This window comes from Saimiri boliviensis, chromosome 15 (genome assembly GCF_048565385.1).
Source record: "Saimiri boliviensis isolate mSaiBol1 chromosome 15, mSaiBol1.pri, whole genome shotgun sequence".
NCBI classification, from domain to species: Eukaryota; Metazoa; Chordata; class Mammalia; order Primates; family Cebidae; genus Saimiri; species Saimiri boliviensis.
Genome location: NC_133463.1, coordinates 9,894,634 through 9,915,046, shown reverse-complemented (window position 1 = coordinate 9,915,046; position 20,413 = coordinate 9,894,634). Strand labels below are relative to the sequence as shown.

Here is a 20,413-nt window from a genome sequence, read left to right as displayed (position 1 = left end):
CTTGTGCTTATGTGAAATCTTTTACTGATTTATTAATAAATGTTTATCCTTTTTGCTCTTGACAGATATGCCATCGCTGTATCTTCTGGATCTCTGTACACCCAGAGCTTAATATATCTTGATTAGGTCAGAGTGCCTGGTGACTATCTTCATGTCTCATCTCGTTAGAGCAAACTTCCTCGCCCTCTTCTCATAGGTCGCCTGACAGCGCCGCACCCTCTCCCGCCCTGCCTGCACCCCACACACTTCCCGGAGACTCCGGATCCCACGCCCACGTTCCTTACCTCCAAGGGGCAAGGAAGCTGCTGACTTCGGATCCCAAGTGGAGCAATCAGGTGTTGCTGGAAAACCCCGGGCTGCAGGCCCCAGACGCACGACCTGGCCCCTCCCCCATGGACGCGTGCAGTGCTCTTTGTTCTCTACCTCTAGGGTTCCCAACCTCGGGGTTGTGCCTTTCAAATACCTGGGAAACTTTTCTAGCTGATGCCTAGGCCCCTCCCAACCCAGAAATTCCCATCTAATAATCTGGGGTGCAGCCTGCGCATTGAAACGTTAAGCCTAAGAGAAATCCCGGCGCATGTATCCAGTCTCCGCCATCGAATTTCCAGCTTCTTAAATCTGAAGGTTCAGAAAAAGAAGATAAGAATGCCGCCCACGTGGCGCGCTGGGGCCACAGCCGGTCCCACCCCCGGCGCTGCCGCGGCTGTCCTGCCCTTGGACTCGGGCTAGGGCGGCGCCTGGATAAACACCTGAATCTCTCCTGAGCTCCGAGCCCAGGACGCGGGTGCCAGGGACGGACGACGCCGGCTTCTCCGCGGGCAGCCAGGGAGAGTGTCCTGGGTGAGTTGCGGAGGTCGTTGGTCTCGGGTGCTGGCTCCCCCCCGGAGGAGGTCGCGCTGGCCGGGGTCGGGCGAGGTGGCCCTTTGGGCTGGTTTCACGCTGGGGCGCGCGCGAGGGGGAGCGGGTCGCCCAGCCGCAGCCGGACCCACAGGCGAGTTAGTGAGAACGCAGCGCCTCCGGGGAGCGCATGGCTGCAGCGTCCCTGAAGCCCTGGCTCGGGTGGCTACAGCGAACGCAGACCCCGAGCGTCCCTCCCCACCCGGAGCAGAGGGCAGGATGCCTCCCTGGACCCTCTTCTTCGGCCCGTTCTGCCCAGGTTCCCTGCTCTCTGCTGCTCAGCGCCCGGGCCCTACCGGCCCCCTGTCGCCCCTTTCAGCCCAAGCTGTGATTGTCGGTCTGCCCACTCGTTTCCACCTGGTGCCCTCACCAGAGCAGATTTGCTGCCATGGCCTGGGAAGCCGAGGGCACCTGTTGACTGTTAGCCGAGTTGGCGCAGCTTTGGATTGGGTAGGCCGTGAGATTAGAGACACCGAAAAGCCTTCTGCCACGTTAAATTGTATACTCTTCGCAACATTCTGGGAAAGTCTTTACAGTAGAATGAAACTTTACATACACTCTTGTTTGTAAGTATACTACTAGAACCATATTTCATTGGTATAGACAGGGATTATTAATTCATATGCTTAGCAGGAAGTTCTAGCCATTAATTATTTTACTGTCATTATGTGCCTGGCACTGTTCTAGAAAGGCCTCCATGTTATGTCTGTGCCACATTATTATGGGAACTGAGGAGCAGAGGCGGAGACATGTAAGCTGGCAGGTGCTGAAATCCAAACAGCTCCTCTTGCACCCCCTCCCCAACCCCATGCACCCGGAAGAGGACTTTGTGCAGGGCAATGCCTACTTTTTTTTTTTTTAATTTGTTCAGAGGTTTCATACAAGCTAGTAGTGACCACATAATGCTCCTTAATACTTTACCTGTATTAACTAGTTTAACTCTCACAGCTCCTCTGTGTGGTAAGTGTTCCTGTGTACTATTGGAAACGCCCTTTTTAGAGGAGGAAACTGAGGCACAAGAGATTAAATCATTTCTACCAAAGTTGCAGGGAAAATCAGTGATATATCTGAAATTCCAACTCAAACTCTAATCTCTAGACCTCATTGCCTGTGTGGGTACCCAGCAGGCACCCTAAAGTGCAAATGGGGAGAGGGGTAACTCAGACTGACAAGCTCTTAGGAACCTAGAGAGCATCTGCCAAGACAGGGTTAAAAGATGGACATATTTTAGGTCTTGCATCAAGCCAGCATTGAGACAGTGGAATACTGAACCCTAGAATGTCTGGCATTAAGAGCTTTCATGTCACCCAGGTCAGTGTTGAGACATCTGGCCACTGCTGAGGTGCTGGAGCCCTGTGATGGGAAGTAGACCTCTGTCCCTCTGCATGAGTTCACATAGTGACATAAAAAGGAGTGTGGTGGTCTGAAAAAGTCCCCCTGGTGTGGATTGTCCAATGTTGGCAATGCCCAGGCTGCTGTCTGAGAAGGGTATCTAGGGTGTCCCATGACTATGTGCACAGTCTGACCCTCATCCTTGCAGATCCACAGGTACGGGCCCCACGACTGTGTATTTAAAATGAGAGTCCTCTTTCGGGACACCTTCTTTTCAAGTTCTGCAGTGATCATCCAAAAGTTACTCTGTGAACGTAAATCAGAGAGCCAAGATGGCAGAGAGTTGAGGTCCACATCATCCGCACAAGGATGTAAATTTCTTCATTTGACCAAAATGTCCACGTTCCTTAGAGCCAGCGTTCTTATTCTCTGGACAGCTCTGGACACACAGGCCAAACCCGCCTTAAAACAAACGATTTTGCGCCTCTGCCAGGAAAGCTACTGCTCAGTATCCCTACCTCCCACCGTCGTCATTTGGACATCCACTCAAAGGTCACTTTCCAGCAGACCTCTATTGCTTCCTCCCCCGAGCCCAGTCTGAACCAGCTCTCCTCTCATCCTCTCTATAGCACACTGCACTTTTCTTTACAGCAGTACAGCCTATAACGATGTATTTATTTGTTGAATACGTCTCTTCAACTAGATTACTTGGCTCACCTGCACAGAGATTTTGAGAGAGAATGGGGCTGTCCCCTCAGCCCCACTGCCTAGATAGAACCAGCACAGGGTGGATACTCAATAAACGTAACACATGAACCAACCTGGCCCGCAGCAGCTAACCGGCACCGGGACAAGCCACATACATCTTCTGTCAGATCCTCAGTCTCATCTGTACAACAAGCCAGGTGGGAACAACAGGCTGGGTCACATCAACTCTTGACATTTCCTAAGGGCATGACCATGTGCCAAGCCCTCCGATAGATGAATCTATCCATTTTTACTCATTAACAGTAACTAGGCTGACTTCAGCCAAACTCTAAAGTGAAGACCTGCTGTTTTTCCTTTACTCCCCTCCCCTCTCTTCACACCTGGGCCTTCGTCTGAGCCTCTCAATTGAACACCCCATTCAGAGAAGCCTCCCACCCCCAGCACCGTATGCCCTCTGCTAAATACGTCTTCTCTTCTCATCCTGGAGGAAATAAGACCTTCCCTTCTCTCTCAGCTAATCGTTAGTAAAGCATCTTATATACTCATTCACACTGAAGTGAGAGTAACCGGTAGCAGCGGTAAGCACTAAGCTCCGTGTGACTTTGTCTAGGGAAGGCCTTTTATTCATTCAGCAGACCTAGTGGATGCCTTCTTGGTGGGCAGCACTACAAATCTGAGAAATGTGATGACATCTATAAAGCACTGACTATACTCCAGGCATTGTAGTCACACGTGGAACATTCTCATTTCATGTGCAAAAACACCCTATGCCACAGGAACAGCATAGATGAGAAGATCAAGGCCCAAAAAGCCCAAGCGCCTCACCCACCCCCGACCCCCAACCCACCCCCGGCGGCCGGGAGTTCACAGGTAGGCAGAGGCAGTGCAGGCCAGGAGTCCAGGTCTGCCTTTCCTCTGACCTTCAGTCACACAAAGTGGTAAGTGGTGTGGAGCTGGCGGGGCGGGGACCTCAGAACCTGGGGACTGGCTATCTGGTGCTGATCACAAATCTGTCGGAAAAGGTCTAGCAGCTCTGGTTACTTCCTGTCAAATGCTTTCTACAAATAGGATTTTACATTTTCCTCTCAAATCTCAGATTTTAAATAGTAATGCAAAATTAAAGAAAAAGAATGCAAATGAGAAAGCACAGACATCAAAGGAGGGAAAAATAAAACCAGAGAGATAGTAATTATGTCATAAACATTGTAATGTGGTCAAGACTTTGAACATAAAATCAGCCAACACGACTCGTGATTATTATGAAGAAACACTACCTATGAGGAATAATGAACTTATTCTTTGTGTTAAGTTTGGGTGTGATGGTTGCAGTTCCTGGTTAACACACAGTTCTGTTGTGTACTGCACATAGCAGGCATGCAGATAACGTGCTGAGCTTGGGGCCAACTAAGAAAGTTGAACAAGTATTGTCTCTGTGGCTTTCTCCTCCCCCTTTCTGAATTCAGAGTCTGCTACCAGGAGAGCTGTTTAAATCACATATCTCAGTTACTTTCATTATTTCAGAAATGGGAGCTCTGTGAAGCAAGCGACTCGGAGGAAATGGACAGGTAAGTCTTCATGTGAACCTGTCTTTCTTCGCAGGTGCCAGCCAGAGCATGTCTTTCAACCTGCAGTCATCAAAGAAACTGTTCATTTTCTTAGGAAAATCACTGTTTAGTCTTCTGGAGGCTTTGATTTTGGCCTTACTCCCAAAGCCACGGAAGAACGTTGCTGGTGAAATAGTCCTCATCACAGGTGCCGGCAGTGGAGTTGGAAGGCTCTTAGCCTTGCGATTTGCCCGGCTGGGATCTGTGCTTGTTCTCTGGGATATCAATAAGAATGGGAACGAGGAAACACGTAAGATGGCTCAGGAAGCTGGGGCTACAAGAGTGCACGCCTATACCTGCGATTGCAGCCAAAAGGAAGAAGTGTATAGAGTAGCCGATCAGGTAACTCTTGCGTGTTTACTATTATGATTTGACATACATCACGTTCTTTTTCATTTGCCTTTCGCAGTGTCTATAAGCCTGTCCCTTTAATTTAAAAAAGATAATGGGAGAGTGGAAATCGGGATTTTTGAATTCTTCCTGTATGCAAGACACTGTACTACCTACCATATATATATCATAACCTTATAAAGTAAAACCCATTATTATCCCCATTTCACAAGTAAGGAGAGTGAAGCTTAGGGCAGGCATGTAGCTTACCTAAAAAGTACAGCTAGTAAGCAGAAAGACTACCCTTCCCCTTGCATCTATTGACACCCGAGTACCCGCTTCTAACATTACACTGCACTGACTGTGCTGGCCCCTATTACAGTGTAAGTTAATGGGGAGATAGAGGCATTCTTCTTTGAGGATAAAGAAATCGAGATACAGAGACATGAAATAACCTGTCCAGGGGTCACAGAGCTGGCACGTGACAGAGCCAGGATTTGAATCCATAGTCAGTCTGATTTTGCACTTAGACAGTGCCCACCCTACCACAGCACCCTATGTTTGAATGTGCATTACTCTTAAATAGTCATAAGAAAATCGGAATCTTTTATTCATCCTGAAGACTCAGCTACATTTGCTTGTGTGGTATTTCTACAGAGACACACGTAAAACTTTCAGGAAACCAAAGCTCCGACATGCGGAAGGTAAGGATTTTCTTACCATCGCAGAGGCATGTGGTGACCCTGCAAGGATTGTTATGTCCTCACATTGCCTTGGGTACTTCCCTCATCACTCTCCCGGGACGCTGTGTCTGTGCCTCCCAGAATTGCCCAATTTATGGAGAAGGGAGGAAGCAATCAAGCCTGCCGTGAGCAGCCTGACTGCATTGTAAAGTTCCTCCATAGTTTCTATGCCCAACCAGGATTCCCTTGCTAAGGTTTGCAGGTCCCTGGCAGGTGAGTTTTTGACTTTCAAGTTTGTCTTTACATTTTACATCTCCGCTACCACCGTCTCCAACCACAGGCTGCCCAGTATTTTGGGAGATCCACACCCAACAAGTTTGCTCAGGTCTATGCTGAGATTACTGTTCCAAGCACAGCTGATCTCACAAATCCAGCTACTTAGAAATTAAGCACTGATCACCTGGCACGTTGACTTACACTGACTACAATTTATCTGGCCAATCTTAAGCAATAACCGGTTGATATGCAAACAATGAAGACTGTCAGCTATGGAATAAACTAGTATAAAGCACTCTATAAATAAATACCTCCCTTTCCATTTCCCCTGTATCTGTGATTTAGTTCTGCCCCAGGTGTTTGGCTTCAGAAACAGCCAAACATGTCATATTACTCGCTCATTATTCGGTTTCTATCACGGTAGGATCTTGAAGGGAATTACTTATGTGCTCCTCTAAACTCAGGAGAAGGAAATTACTCCCCATCCTTATAAACCCACCATGTCCACTTTTTATTCAGGATAGAAGGAAGGTACCAGAGAATTTTTTAAGTAGGAGCCTGTAGATGAGCAATCAAAGAGAAAACTTTGAGAGTGATGTGACAGCGTTTTGTCTCTGCTGACTCTCCGATAACCTTGAGAGCTTGTGTCCCCAGGTCATAACTTAGCCTTGAGTTCAGAAAGTCCATCCTTGGAGAGAAGAAAACCAGCCAGTTGATGAAAACAGGACAGGCAGATTCTAGTCTGTGCTGTGTGTTTAAAACATATACAGTCATGCACCATATAATGACATTGTGGTCAGTGATGGCCCACACGTAAAACAGTGTTCCCACATTATGGGACAGACTGTTAGAGTATTTTTGCTGTCCCAGTGTTCTATGTTTAGACATGTTTAGATATGCAAATACTTCCCAGTGCGTTACAGTGGCCTTCAGTATTCAGTGTAGTAACGCACCGTACGGGTGGGTACCCTAGGAGCAACAGGCCCTACCAGATGGCCTAAGATGTGTAGTAGGCGCACCTCTAGGTGTGTTAAGTGCACTCTGTGATCTTCACACAGCGACCAAGTCACCTAACAAGGCACTTCTCAGAATGTATCTTTATTGTTAAGTGATTTATGGCTGCATTTTCTTTTTTCCTCCATTTATTCCCTAATCCAGCCCCTTCTCCATGTGTGTGAGGTCTTGATCTCTATCACACTTGGCTATAATGAAAGCATTCTTATGTCCCATCACATTGATCAAAATGAAATGTCACATACAAAGCACATAACAAAGTGAATAACCATTGAGTAGAAGAACAGCTCTAACTGTAAATGGAAAGTAGCATTTCGATGATAGAATTGTTTTAAGAAGAGAAAAATGGGAAAAGTCCATCGAAATTTGATCCCGGGCACACTGTAGACTCAGCAATGGAAATCAACCAAACTACTGATTGATTGATCGATTGACTGAGATGCGGTCTTGCTCTGTCACCCAGGCTGGAGTACAGTGGCGTGATCTCGGCTCACTGCAACCTCCACCTCCCGGGTTTAAGCGATTCTCCTGCCTCAGCCTCCCGAGTAACTGGGACTAGAGGCACGTGCCACCATGCCTGGCTAAGTTTTTGCAATTTCCGTAGAGACAGGATTTTGCCGTGTCGTCCAGGCTGGTCTCAAACTCCTCCCTGTCCTCAAATGATTCACCTGCCTCAGCCTTCCAGAGTGCTAGAATCACAGGTGTGAGCCACTGCACCCAGCCCCAAACTGTATTTTTAGAGTGCATAAACTCAGGATGAATTAACCGGGATAAAAACAAAACTCAGGATGAATTAACCAGGATAAAAACAAAAACAAAAACAGAAACAAAAAACATAAAACCATGGGAAAATAAAACCTTGATCATATAAGGAATCACTACCTTGGTGGTGTTGCTCTTCTTCAATTCAGGTGAAAAAAGAAGTTGGTGATGTTTCCATCCTAATCAACAATGCCGGCATCGTAACAGGCAAAAAGTTCCTTGACTGTCCAGATGCGCTTATGGAAAAGACATTGGATGTGAATTTCAAAGCACATTTATGGGTAATGATTATTTCTTCTCATTATAAATGTAAAGTTACGCTGGCATTTAGATCTTTCCTCTGGCTCTTTCACAATATTATTAGCGTCTAAGTAAAGCACAGACTTCTCAGTTTTGGACCTGTCCTGGTCTATGCAATTGTCCTCTCCTGATCCCACTTAATCTGCAGCCCCCAGAACCTCTGCTCAGGGAATCATCCTCCTGGTCCTACTACTATGTATTGATTAGCTGCAAATGTTAGAGACCACTCCAGGCGGCTCACATATTTTCAGTGAGATAAGGGATCATAAAACTTAAAAAGTTTTGCTCCAGGCTACATGGTGGGTAACTGCACTTAGACACGACAGGGTAGCTTTGTGATTTGCCTAAGCCAGGACACTTTTGAAACTGAAATGCAGCATTATTAATGAGCAAGTGTTAATCAGCGCTGCTACGGGCAAACCAAAACCTACAGTCACGTCCCTTAGTACCCAACCAGAGAAACAGGAGGTTCCACCAGTAGCTCTGGTTACCACCTGATGCCAGCACTAAAAGCACAGCCCTGACTTCCAAAGTTACCCACTCAATGCCAGAAGTCACCTTTTTCTGGCCTTTGCTGAGACCAGCCATCTTAGGCCTCTCCACACCACGCATGCACCTTGCTGCCTCTCCCGGATATATTTTTTTAAGTTTTATTTTTGTTTTATTATTTTATTTTAATTTTTTGAGACAGAGTCTCACTCTCTCTTCCAGGCTGGAGTGCAGTGGTATGATCTCAGCTCACTGCAACCTCTGCCTCCCAGATTCAAGCGATCCTCGTACCTCAGTCACCTGAGTAGCTGGGATTACAGGTGCACTCCACCACACCCAACTAATTTTTTTAACAGCGACAAGGTTTCGCCATGTTGGCCAGGCTTTGACAATTGAGACAACTGTCTTGAACCCTGGCCTCAAGTGATCCTCTTGCCTCGGCCTCCCACAGTGCTGGGATTGCAGGTGTGAGCCACCACACCCGACCTGGCTCTGTGTTCTTCTCCTTCTCTCTCTCTTCTAGATCTTCCTTAAATGCTGGTGTTTCCCTGGCTCCCACCAGCCCTCATGTCCTCTCCCTCCCTTTACTTTTTCTGGGCAAGTTTGTGTACACTCTTTGAGTGTCTGCACATCGCCAGGCACAAAGACAGTGACTTAATTGCTAGAGCACCCGAGAGCTACCTGAAGGCAGGGCCCTCAAAGACGGTGTCCCTGCTGAGAAGTGCCTCCCAGATTGTTCTGCTGCACGGCTTCCTTTTGCTTTGTTTTGATTTCCCACCTGTCTCTACCTGTTAATTCCTCTCTGAGACTTATTGCAATGCAGGCAAACCAGTGAGGTTTGGCCTTTGTGAGAGATCCCTGTCTCACCCCCTTGTCTTTGGATGTGATTAGTTACTCCCTTGTTGCGGAAGATGTCTTCTTTAAAAAGCTTGTCTCTATCCCCTTTACCTCCTGTCTCCAGGCCCCCAATCAAGGGCGAAGGTGTTGGACAGTACACAGATGTGCCCTCTTTCTAATAGATATTCTGTTCTATGAAATGGAACAAAAATAAGAAACTTATTTTAAAAAGTAGTGGTGAGTTTAAAATAAAGCCTTCTTTTTAAAATGGAAGCCAACAGCTGGATGTCCTGTGAACAATATTCAGGGAAAATTTGAAACTCAGAATCAAGCTAAGGAGAGAGAAGGCAATCTAAATCTAAAGCATCATGTTTGTGAGGTTTGGGGCGGTGGCTGCTACAACAGACGTTTTCCCCTACTCCTTCCATTCTTGTCTTAGTATTGCGTTGTTAAAAGACAAATGTGAGCAAAAACATAAGTCTGAATAAATTATTTTAATAATACTGAAATTGCCATAGGGAAAAAAGCTGATTTAACAGGCTAAATAGGTTAAAATGATTACTTTCCAGATGTTTACGTGTTCATATCCCCATACCATCAGATACTTTTTGAGCTGAAAAAAAGATTTTTAAATCACATAATTACAGAAACATCTGAGAAAATTTGCAACGTGGCATTAAACGTTAAAAGTTTTCCTTTGTCTCCTCAGACTTATAAAGCCTTTCTACCTGCTATGATTGCAAATGACCATGGACATTTGGTTTGCATTTCAAGTTCAGCTGGATTAGTTGGAGTAAGTGGGCTGGCAGGTAAGAAAAACGTAGCAATTTACAATTGCAAAATTTCCTGTAACTTTAGCTTGCATAATAGCTCTGAATAATTAGCATTGACTCAATACCCTAATGATAAGGGAATATAAACTAACAAGTATAGTCAGTAAGTGGTTGAGAACTTCATCGTGCTGCAAAACTGCCCATCAAATAGACCTACGTGAAATGGACCGTGCCCTTTGGAATCATTAGGTCTTGCAGTCCCCTATGTTTGAAGGAGAGGCCTCACTGATAAACTTTTTGCACAAGCGATCAACATAACTGTCCCCCAAACTTGACACGGGCACTGTCACAGGATGGTAAGGAGGATGACCCTGTCTTCTCCTGAAGTTTCCTTCAAGTGGTCGCCCCACTGCTATGAGTTTGGATAAAGTTTCTTCACCTCGAGAAACCTAAAGTTAACTGCTTTGCTTTTCCACTGGTGAAGACCTGCGGGAAGCGGGAGGCATTTTTATCTCCCTTGCAACAGCCAACTGACTTGACACTAGCAGGAGAGGGCAGAGAGGTCCTTCAAGACCCTCAACCAAGGAGGCCCAACTTGGGAGCTGGCTCTAGAAGGAACAGAAACCCTGACCTAACTGACCAGGGCATCCCCTAGAGCCAACGTCCCAGATCCTGGCTTACAAGGACTGCCAAAACTCAGCCAACAGAGCTGTAGCAGCAACAGATAAGCCGGTTTGCCAGTTGGCTGCTTCCTAATGCTTTTGAGCAAAGTGGCATAGTTCAAGATTCCCAAAACCAGTCTTAGCTCCGCATGTCTATTACATGAATAGGTTTTTCAGAATCACCAGTCATCCCAAATATCACCAGTGTATCCTCCCTATGACCCAGGACTTCCCTTCTCTCTCCTTCCTAGAAGTTATCAGATATCATTCTTACCTCTGTCTTTTATGTATGTTAAGTCACAGGCCTTTAAAATCATTCAGGTGTATTTACAGCTCCTGTCAATCCTTTTCAGACAGAATATTCCAGTCCTCAGTTACAAGACTTTCCCACCTGCAGCGCATCTTAGAAACAAGTGTATTTCCCACCATGTGAGTCTTGACTCCCCTGCATCAGAGCCACCAGGGCTGCTAGTTTAGCATGCAGATTCCTTGGGTTGTGGGCCGTATCTGCTCATCAGAATCTCAGGAGTCAAGGGACTCAGTGAGCTGCAGTCATACCTGATGACTCCAGTGACTCTAGAAGCTGCTCTGGACTCCTCCTCCCACTCCCCTGTCTCTAGCCTCTGACCCACTGTCTAGACAGCACTGCGACTGGACAACCCCATGCCTGGCACCTATAAACTGGCTCTTGCCAATTGCAGTAGCTGCACCATAACATAGCAAATTAAATATGCCTCTTCTGACTGTGAGGGACAAGGAAAGTGTTAATACTCCTCAATGCCACTTCTTCTCCAAACTTTTTTTTTTTTTTTTTTTTGAGGCAGAGTTTTGCTTTTGTTGCCCAGGCTGGAGTGCGATGGCCTGATCTCGGCTCGCCGCAACCTCTGCCTCGTGGGTTCAAGTGATTCTCCTGCCTCAGCCTCCCAAGTAGCTGGGATTACAGGCATGCGCCGCCACACCCAGCTAATTTTGTATTTTTAGTAGAGACGGAGTTTCTCCATGTTGGTTAGTCTGGTCTCGAACTCCCAACCTCAGGTGATCCACCCGCCTTGGCCTCCCAAAGTGCTGGGATTACAGGTGGGAGCCACAGTGCCCTGCCTCTTCTCCAAACTTTTTCAGTCAACTGCATAGTCAGATGTTCTGTTAAAACAAGTATGATTAAAGACTGAAAGCTAGGAGGCCGGGTGCGGTGGCTCAATCCTGTAATCCCAGCACTTTGGGAAGCCAAGGCAGGCAGAAGATGAAGTCAAGAGTTCAAGACCAGCCTGAGCAACATGCTGAAACCCCATCTCTACTAAAAATACAAAAATTAGCCAAGCGTGGTGACACGTGCCTGTAATCATAGCTACTCAGGAGGCTGAGGAAAGAGAATTGCTTGAACCTGGGAGGCGGAGGTTGCAGTGAGCTTCCATCATGCCACTGCACTCCAGCCTGGGTGACAGAGTGATACTCGTCTAAAAAAAAAAAAAAAAAAAAAAAAGACAGAAAGCTCAAAATGGACACAAATGCCACTTTCCACTGCTCTCTCCTCCCCCACCCTACATTTTCAAGGTATTTAAGAGGTGGAAGTTGAAGCTACCAAATCCTTTGTTTTTTTTCTGGAAGTGAAGGAAAGGGTTATAGTTGGAAGAAAACTTGAGCTGAGAACCACAACCCATGCTGGCTTCTCTTACCTAGATTCCTACATCAGTCAGTGTTTCAGTTATTTTTTTGAATGTCTTCATGCCCCAATGGGATTGCAATGTTTTGAGATGGGGCCCCATGTAAGAGCTAGCACAGGGGCTAGCAATGCATTGACTTGTAAGTAAGTCAGGCAAGGTGACCTGAGGCAGGCTCTCTGCACCCTTCTTGTGCTGGAGTCCACTTGGTCATTGTCAACTGACCCTGACCTTCAGTTAACCGTGTCCTTTCCCACTCCCTGCTCATTTCTTCCAGTGGGAGTAGACCCACATTACACAAAAGGAGAACTCTGAAATAGCTGTCTCATTTTCTGTTGCTGTTAGTGTTACGGGTAAACCTTAATGTAATGCCATTTTAAAATGTTGGAATATACATTATCATGCTTTGTCTTTTTCAGATTATTGTGCAAGTAAATTTGCAGCCTTTGGGTTTGCTGAATCTATGTTTGTAGAAACATTTGTCCAAAAACAGAAGGGGATCAAAACCACGATTGTGTGCCCGTTTTTTATAAACACTGGAATGTTTGAAGGTTGTACTACAGGGTAAGTACGCCCTTTGATCGCAAAGAATCTACACTCTTAAAAATGATTTACTATCTCTTTTATTTTGTTCTGTTTTTTAAAGTCATTTAAAAGATATTTGTCTGCAATTCAGTATGATGTATAAATGGTTTTAGAATTCTGCCTTTCTTCATATGTGTTTGTGTGAAGGATACCAAGTTGAATGGGAATGGCTTATCAAGGCAGTATCTCTCTGGTCACCCCCAGGCCCTGGATCTGCTCCTCCATCTCCCAGGCTGTCCTCTCCACATCCTCTTCCTGCCATCCAATCTCATTCTGTCCCCTCTCTGATTCCAGAAGGACTAGAAATCATTGAAGAGACACTGTCTTGGTCATATAAAAGGCGCTGCCATAATGGAATATCATACACTAGGTGGCTTAAACCACAAAAATGCCTTTCTCACAGTTCTAGAGGCTAGAAGTCCAAGATCAAGGTGCTGACAGGCTCTTCTCAGACAGGCACTAATCCCATTCATGAGGGCTCCACCCTGGTGACCTAGTTACACCTCCACAAAGACCCCACCTCCAAATGCCATCACATTGGGAGTTTAAGCTTTAACATGTGAGTTTCGTGGGGACCACAAATACCTGGTCCATAGCGGTCACAGATGCCCAATTCTGTATCTCATGGAGACTACAGGCAATGCGTTTTCAACAACTTACCTCACAAATGTTTGGAACATTTGTCTAATATGATTTCACATATATGTATATTGCATTATCAGGGTATTAATGAGAAGCATCCTCTTTCATCTCATTTTAGTTATGTTACTACTTACTGCATTGACACATTGACAATAAGGAAGTAAATATAAAAACAGATGAAATTTGAAAAGGAAATAAATAAGTGATAACGTCTTACAACCTTTTATCCTTAATTTGAAAAGTTATCTTCATTAATTTGTGAATTTGGCCTTTGAGGTTGTAGTTTTAAATTGTCATTGTTTTATATCCTAGCTGTCCTACTCTGTTGCCAATTCTGGAACCAGAATATGCAGTTGGAAAAATCGTAGAAGCTATTCTACAAGAAAAAATGTACTTGTACATGCCAAAGTTGGTATACTTCATGATGTTTTTTAAAAGGTAATTACTTCAGTTTCTATTACTTCCCTAACACGCCGGTCTACCATTTACTCCAAATCCTACCAGGAGAAGCCACTTTAAAAATTCCTGATAAAGCTGGGCATGGTGGCTCACACCTGTAATCCCAGCACTCTGGGAGGCTGAGGTGGGCAGATCACCTAGGTCAGGAGTTCGAGATCAGCCTGGCCAACATGGTGAAACCCCATCTCTACTAAAAATACAAAAATTAGCCAGATGTGGTGACGCACACCTGTAATCCCAGCTACCCGGGGAGCTGAGGCACAAAAATCACTTGAAACCTGGAGGCAGAGGTTACAGTGAGCTGAGATTGCACCACTGCATTTCAGTCTGGGTGGCAGGGTGAGACTCCCTAAAAAAAAAAAAAGAAAAAAAAAATTAAAATTGATTAATTTACGTCTACCAAGTCCTGTTGATACATCATTGGACCCATTGTAGAAACAATCCCAAATTTACATAGTTGTTGTGCCCCCCATGAGTCAAGAAAATGGGGTCCAACCCTTCCTGTTACCTTAGTATCGAATTATTCTGAAAAAGAAATGAATGTACTGACAGATGGAGAGATTGCAATGACTTTTTAGGAGAGATTTTCTTGTGCTCGTGATAAAATGATCCTATGGGAATAGATAGTATGTCCATGCCTCTTCAAGTACAGGGCTCCAAAGGCAAGGCCAGACAGTAAGCCAAGTGCTACAGGAATTTGTGGTTTGGGCACAATTGGCAATACATAATAAATGTTAGCTCTAGGTTGGTGAAAGAATTTGAGGGAAAAACCTTAAAAGCAAACCACCTCTTAAAAGCACAAGAAATCTCACGTTTGTAATCCCAACACTGGGAGTCCAAGGTGGGAGGATTGCTTGAGGCCAGGAATTCGATACTAGCTGGGTAACACAGAAAACCTCATCTCTACAAAAATAATCAATAAATAAGCCAGGCATGGTGGTGCCTGCCTGTAGTCCCAGCTACTTGAGAGGCTGAGGCAGGAGAACTGCCTGAGCCCAGGAATTTAAGGGCTGGTGCACACTTGTAGTCCCAGCTTGTCAGGAGGCTGAGGCAGGAGGATTGCTTGAACCCAGGAGTTTAAGGCTGTGATGAGCTATGAGCAGACCACTGCACTCCATCTTGAGCAACAGAGTGAGACCCTGTCTCTTAAAAAACAAAAAAGTACAAAAAGCATTCTTATGCATCCTTCCCTGCTCTCCATAAAGTTTCAGTGCTGAAATTCATAGGCACTAAATGAACATTTGACCCAGTTAGAAGGATAGTCATGCTGAACTACGGATTCCTGCTGTCTGAATCCATTTTCTAAACTGCAATGGGTCATTTACTTACATATTTCCTCACCGGGCTTTCTGCTATGTGAGGAAGCACCTTGAGTTGAAATCTGTCTAGTTTGAACTTTCTGTCGTTGGTTGGTGCCGCTCCTCTAGCTCCCCTTGCAATTCCATCAGTCTTGCCAATAACAATTCCTCAGTTTTTGGAAAATAGATACTATACCTCACATCCACCACATGGCCAGCAGCCATTGCACCACCTGCGGACAGAAATTTCTTATCTCATTAACTAATTATATCTACGTTGTGCAATGAACCAAATGTCCTTCTTGCATCCTATCATTTTTCCAGGCTTCACCTGGCATGGGAGGAATCTGAATGCCTGACTGAGGCTGTGTGGGACAGAGCAAAGGGTCTTTGACAAGCAGTTTGAAATCCAGGCTTATGATGCCACTATTTACTAAGTCTGTGACTCTGAGCATGCCCTTTATTCTCCAGGCCTTGGCTTCCTCATTGACAATGTAGAGACAATGTTTGTCATAGCTTATAGATTTGTGTAAGGCACCGTTTATTGAAGGGGGGCATGCATTCACAACACGCTAAGTTCTTCTTGCCTAAAGCAGATTGTAGTGTAATCACACCAATGGTAAGAAAATGGAACTAAATTTTTCTACTTCAAATAACTCTGGAGATTATGTTTCATTTTATGACATACTAGTTATGGGACACGTTTTGAGAGAGGGCTAGATAGCTGCTGAGTAAGCTAAAAGCAATGTGAAGAAGGTCAGTTAAGGCAATCACATCAAGCACTCCACCAAACATTCATTCAGCAAACGTTCAGAGAGTGCTGTGTGTGTCATGAATCACCACCATCCAAGGATCTGGGATCAGGGTTACAGCAAAGAACAAGACAGACAGTAGTCCCTCCTCATGTAGAAATCACTTCCCGTGGGGTGAGGGGACAGAAAAGAAACAAACAAGTAAAGTCGGCCGGGCGCGGTGGCTCAGCCTGTAATCCCAACACTTCGGGAGGCCGAGGTGGGCGGATCACGAGGTCAAGAGATCAGGACCATCCTGGCCAACATGGTGAAACCCTGTCTCTACTAAAAATACAAAAATTAGCTGGGTGTGGTGGCGCGTGCCTGTAGTCCCAGCTACGCGGGAGGCTGAGACAGGAGAATCGCTTGAACCCGGGAGGTGGAGGTTGCAGTGAGCCGAGATCGTGCCACTGCATTCCATCCAGCCTGGCAACAGAGTGAGACTCCATCTCAAAAAATAATAATAATAATAAGGTAAAAGAAAAGATCATAAGTGCTCTGAAGAAATACAAAGCAGAAAAAAGGGAAAAAGGAGATTCCACAGTGGGAGGTAGACTGGTACAAGTCGAGATTCACTTTTTTTAAAATTTTGCTTATTTAATATTTTTTGGAGACAGGGTCTTGCTCTGTCACCCAGGCTAGAGTGCAGTGGTGTGATCAGAGGCCACAGCAGCCTCAAACTCCCAGGCTCAAGCCATCCTCCCATCTCAGCCTCCCAAATAGCTGGGACTACAGTTGTGCACCATTATGTGAAGCCTATTTATTTTTATTTTTTTAGAAATGGGGTCTGGCTATGTTGTCCAGGCTGGTCTCAAATTTCTGGCCTCAAACAATCCTCCTACTTCAGCATCCCAAAGCGCTGGTATTAAAAGCATGAGCCACCACACCTAGGCGAGATTTAATTTTAAGAATGGTGTTTGGTGGGTGGAGAGGGATCTCATAAAGAAGGTAGTACTTGACCAGAGACTTGAAGCTGTGGAGGGGATGAGCCACCTGGAGACCTTGGGGTGCCCAAACAGGGGGACAGGGATCATGGGGTCCTTTCCTTTACCCCCACCTTAGGATGAGTCTCGGGTTTCCTGTGCCTGCTTTGTTCCTTGCTCTGCAGTACTGAATGCTAAGGTCGGTGGAGCAGAGTGCTCTGTTGAAATGATGGTCATGCGCATATATGGCCTTGCAAGGGGGGATGGAGAAGATGAACAGTATTAGTTCCGTCTTGCCCAAGGTTTGAGGAGCTATTGCATCTCATCCTCACAGTAGTCCCCGAAAGGCAAATTGATGACCTCATTTTACAGTTGAGGAAACTGAGGCCTGCGAGCTGAGTCGGTTGCCTAAGCTGGCATAGCAAAGGACAGAGCTAGGATTCCAGCCAGGCTCCTCTGCCCACAAAGCCCATGCCTACACCCCAAGACTTCACTGCTTCCTCTGAGTCATTGTACAGTGGAGTGAGGCTTTGGAAATCGAAATGAGAAGTGAATTGAATAACTGAAGCAAAGCCACAGGACCTGTCAAGGCCCTGGGCAAGCATCCTCCGATATAGCGAGCAAGGCCCAGTGACCCTGAGGCCGGTAGCACTCAGGCAGAATAGTGTCTGCGTGAGTGAATGATTTCATCTGCAGCAAGAAGTGACACTGCTTTTCGGCAGAGCTGGTAAAGATGCTGCCATGAATGATAACCGAGAACGTTTATTCTCGTGTTCTCTTTAGCTTTTTGCCCCTCAAGACAGGACTGCTTATAGCTGACTATTTGGGCATCCTTCATGCAATGGACGGCTTCATTGACCAAAAGAAGAAGCTCTAAAGACCAACTCTATGGCTGATGTCATCTGACACACAATGTTACATTATACGCACTTCAGTGAAGAAACATATTTTTGTCTGACGGTGGAATGTATCTGGAGACCACAGGTCCCATTCCTATTCTGTTACCTGGACTAGAATTTTCAACCAATGCGTTTGAAAACCATGTTACTATCACCTTTTTGGTTGAGTTTTGGTTTTTTTCTTTTTCTATTTTTTTTTTTTTTTCCAAAAATGAAGACAGCCCATTTTTGTCATTTCCATTTATACAGATGTAAGAAGTAATATGTCTTGTCCATGAGCTGCCCTGAGCTTTGGTAGTTGGGAGGTGGTTCGAATGGAGCCCGTGGCTGTGGTTGACCTGCCTTAGGGAGCAGGGCTGAGGGGCAAAGAAGACACCTGGGTATCTAGCTGGAACAGCCTCCCTGCCTAGGACACACAGCTCTGAATTCCCACCCCTTTGCTCTCCGCTCTGGCCTTTTTGAACCTGTAGCCACCTAATGTAGAAAAGGCCTGCCCCCCAACCCCTTCTTTCCAAAACAGCTACACAAATGCTTACTTCTGAATGCACTGGATACTCAGACCAAGTGCCAGTCTGGCTAAAGTCCCATCAAGCACCATTGTGGCCGAGAGCCTTATTGGGCATTGCCTGAACGCCCCTCACAGGCCGCGATCCTAGACCAAGCTCTTAAATAGAATCACTTTTGTTTCCTAGAAGAGATCCAAGAATGGTTGCTTCTTACTTTGAAGATGAAATTCTAGTATGTTAGGCTTTTTGCTCCCTGTTGATCCAAAAAATATATTCATGCAATTAATTTTAAGTGTTTAACTTTGTACTTCAAGTTGGGATTTAGGTGGAGGCATTTTTCTGCAGAATGGGCAATTTTATGCATTTATATTCATCAGTGCTGCCCTCACTTCGGATCTATTGTATTCTTACAGTTTAATCAACTGGCAAAGTGCTTTCATGCTTTGGAGATTAACTATAAAAGCAAGATTAAGAAAAATATGTTAATTACCATATCCCTGGAACTCCTTCCCAGGCTGGCAGGGGCAGCCTTGCAAGAGAAACAGCAGCCTTTGTCTCTTCCCTCTTGTGGGGGGCAAGGAAGGGCTGAGCAGTACCTTGGGAGACCTGTTAAGAGTCTTTAACGAACTGAGAGTTTGACTATCTTGGGGGTAAATGCTGTCATTGGGGCAGCAGTCCCAGGGATTATGAAGTCTAGATTTGTCTTGAGTCACCTGCACGAACCTGACAGTCCTGTCCTATATTTTCTTTCCATCCAGAAAGCCTTTTAAAGAAAACAAACTTGTTTTATGATAATAGTGTAACAATCATAGCTAACATTTCCTGTGCCTGGCAGCATTGCACAAATACCAAATTAAGTATTTGACAAATATTGTTTCATTAAACAAGACTGTTGTTGATCGTTACTCAAAGAATGATGAAGGTGTTTGGTGTATGCCAAAGAATAAAGGCGTTTTATTTCACAGAGTGGCATCTTACTCAACTGTAGATGTGTACTGAGAGGATCAAAAGCCATCTTCGACTAACCCACTGATGTTCCAAATCCTTGGTTAACAAGGTTAATTAAGAAAGCACAATATTGCTCAATATTACAATTCCAGAAGCATATCTTCTAGGTTCCTGTCTATTTAGTTGAAGAATAAAGCTCAGACTCTTTGGGGATTCAGTCCAGGAGCACTGTAGGATCCCCCGTATCATAGCAGCATTAATAGCAACTATTTCTAATTGGAATGCATCTTGGCTGGACTGCGACAAAGGCCTGAAATTCAACTTCGGTTTTACAATACCCATAAAATTGTCTAAACAAATTCAGATTTACCTGAGACGCTTCTATGAGAAGAGACCACATGTAAATTAGAGGATTGTAGAGGACACCGAATAACAAGGTGATTTGATGCCCTGGGGAGTGAGGAGTGCTCTCGGCATGTGTGTCACACCTGTTTCCATCCGATATTTAGTCCTAATGAAGCCATGACCAAGAGCCCAACACCTAAGCAAGCCTGAGGAAATGGAGGACTACAGGGTCAGGGCAGTGCCCCATGCCCGGGCATTCTGTGCTGCAGGAGGATCTTCCAGCATCTTGAACTCACCGAGCTGCTCCAAAGCAAAGAAAAATTCTTGCTGCAAGGAGGAGTTTAGTTGGGTTAAAATGCATGCCACGCACTGCGTGCGTGTGTGTGTGTGTGTGTGTGTGTGTGTGTGTGTGTGTGTGGTTTTACATTGTGATGCTGTCTTAGTCCATTGGGACCACCATAACAAAATGCCACAGATTGGGTACTTTAAACAACAGAAATTTATCTCTCAGAATTCTGGAGGCTGGGAGTCCAAGATCAGGTTGCCAGCTGATTTATTTTCTGGTGAGGGCTCTCTTGCTGGCTTGTGGACAGACAACTTCCTGACGTGTCCTCACAGAGCCTTTCCTTGGTGTGTGTGGAGAGAGAAAGATGGACCTATTTCTTCTTCTTTTAAGGACACTGGCTCCATCC

General features: G+C 45.4%; 1 protein-coding gene across 1 annotated transcript; it reads left to right on the top strand.

Annotated features, from left to right (window-relative positions):
- The first annotated feature begins 572 nt into the window (after window positions 1-572).
- SDR16C5 (short chain dehydrogenase/reductase family 16C member 5) lies at window positions 573-19,390 on the top strand. Its single transcript, XM_039464943.2, has 7 exons — window positions 573-840; window positions 4,537-4,883; window positions 7,756-7,887; window positions 9,942-10,041; window positions 12,745-12,889; window positions 13,865-13,990; window positions 17,807-19,390. The coding sequence occupies exons 2-7, from the start codon at window positions 4,551-4,553 to the stop codon at window positions 17,898-17,900; spliced, it is 930 nt and encodes a 309-aa protein (XP_039320877.1). The 5' UTR covers window positions 573-840; window positions 4,537-4,550; the 3' UTR covers window positions 17,901-19,390.
- The last annotated feature ends 1,023 nt before the right edge of the window (window positions 19,391-20,413 follow it).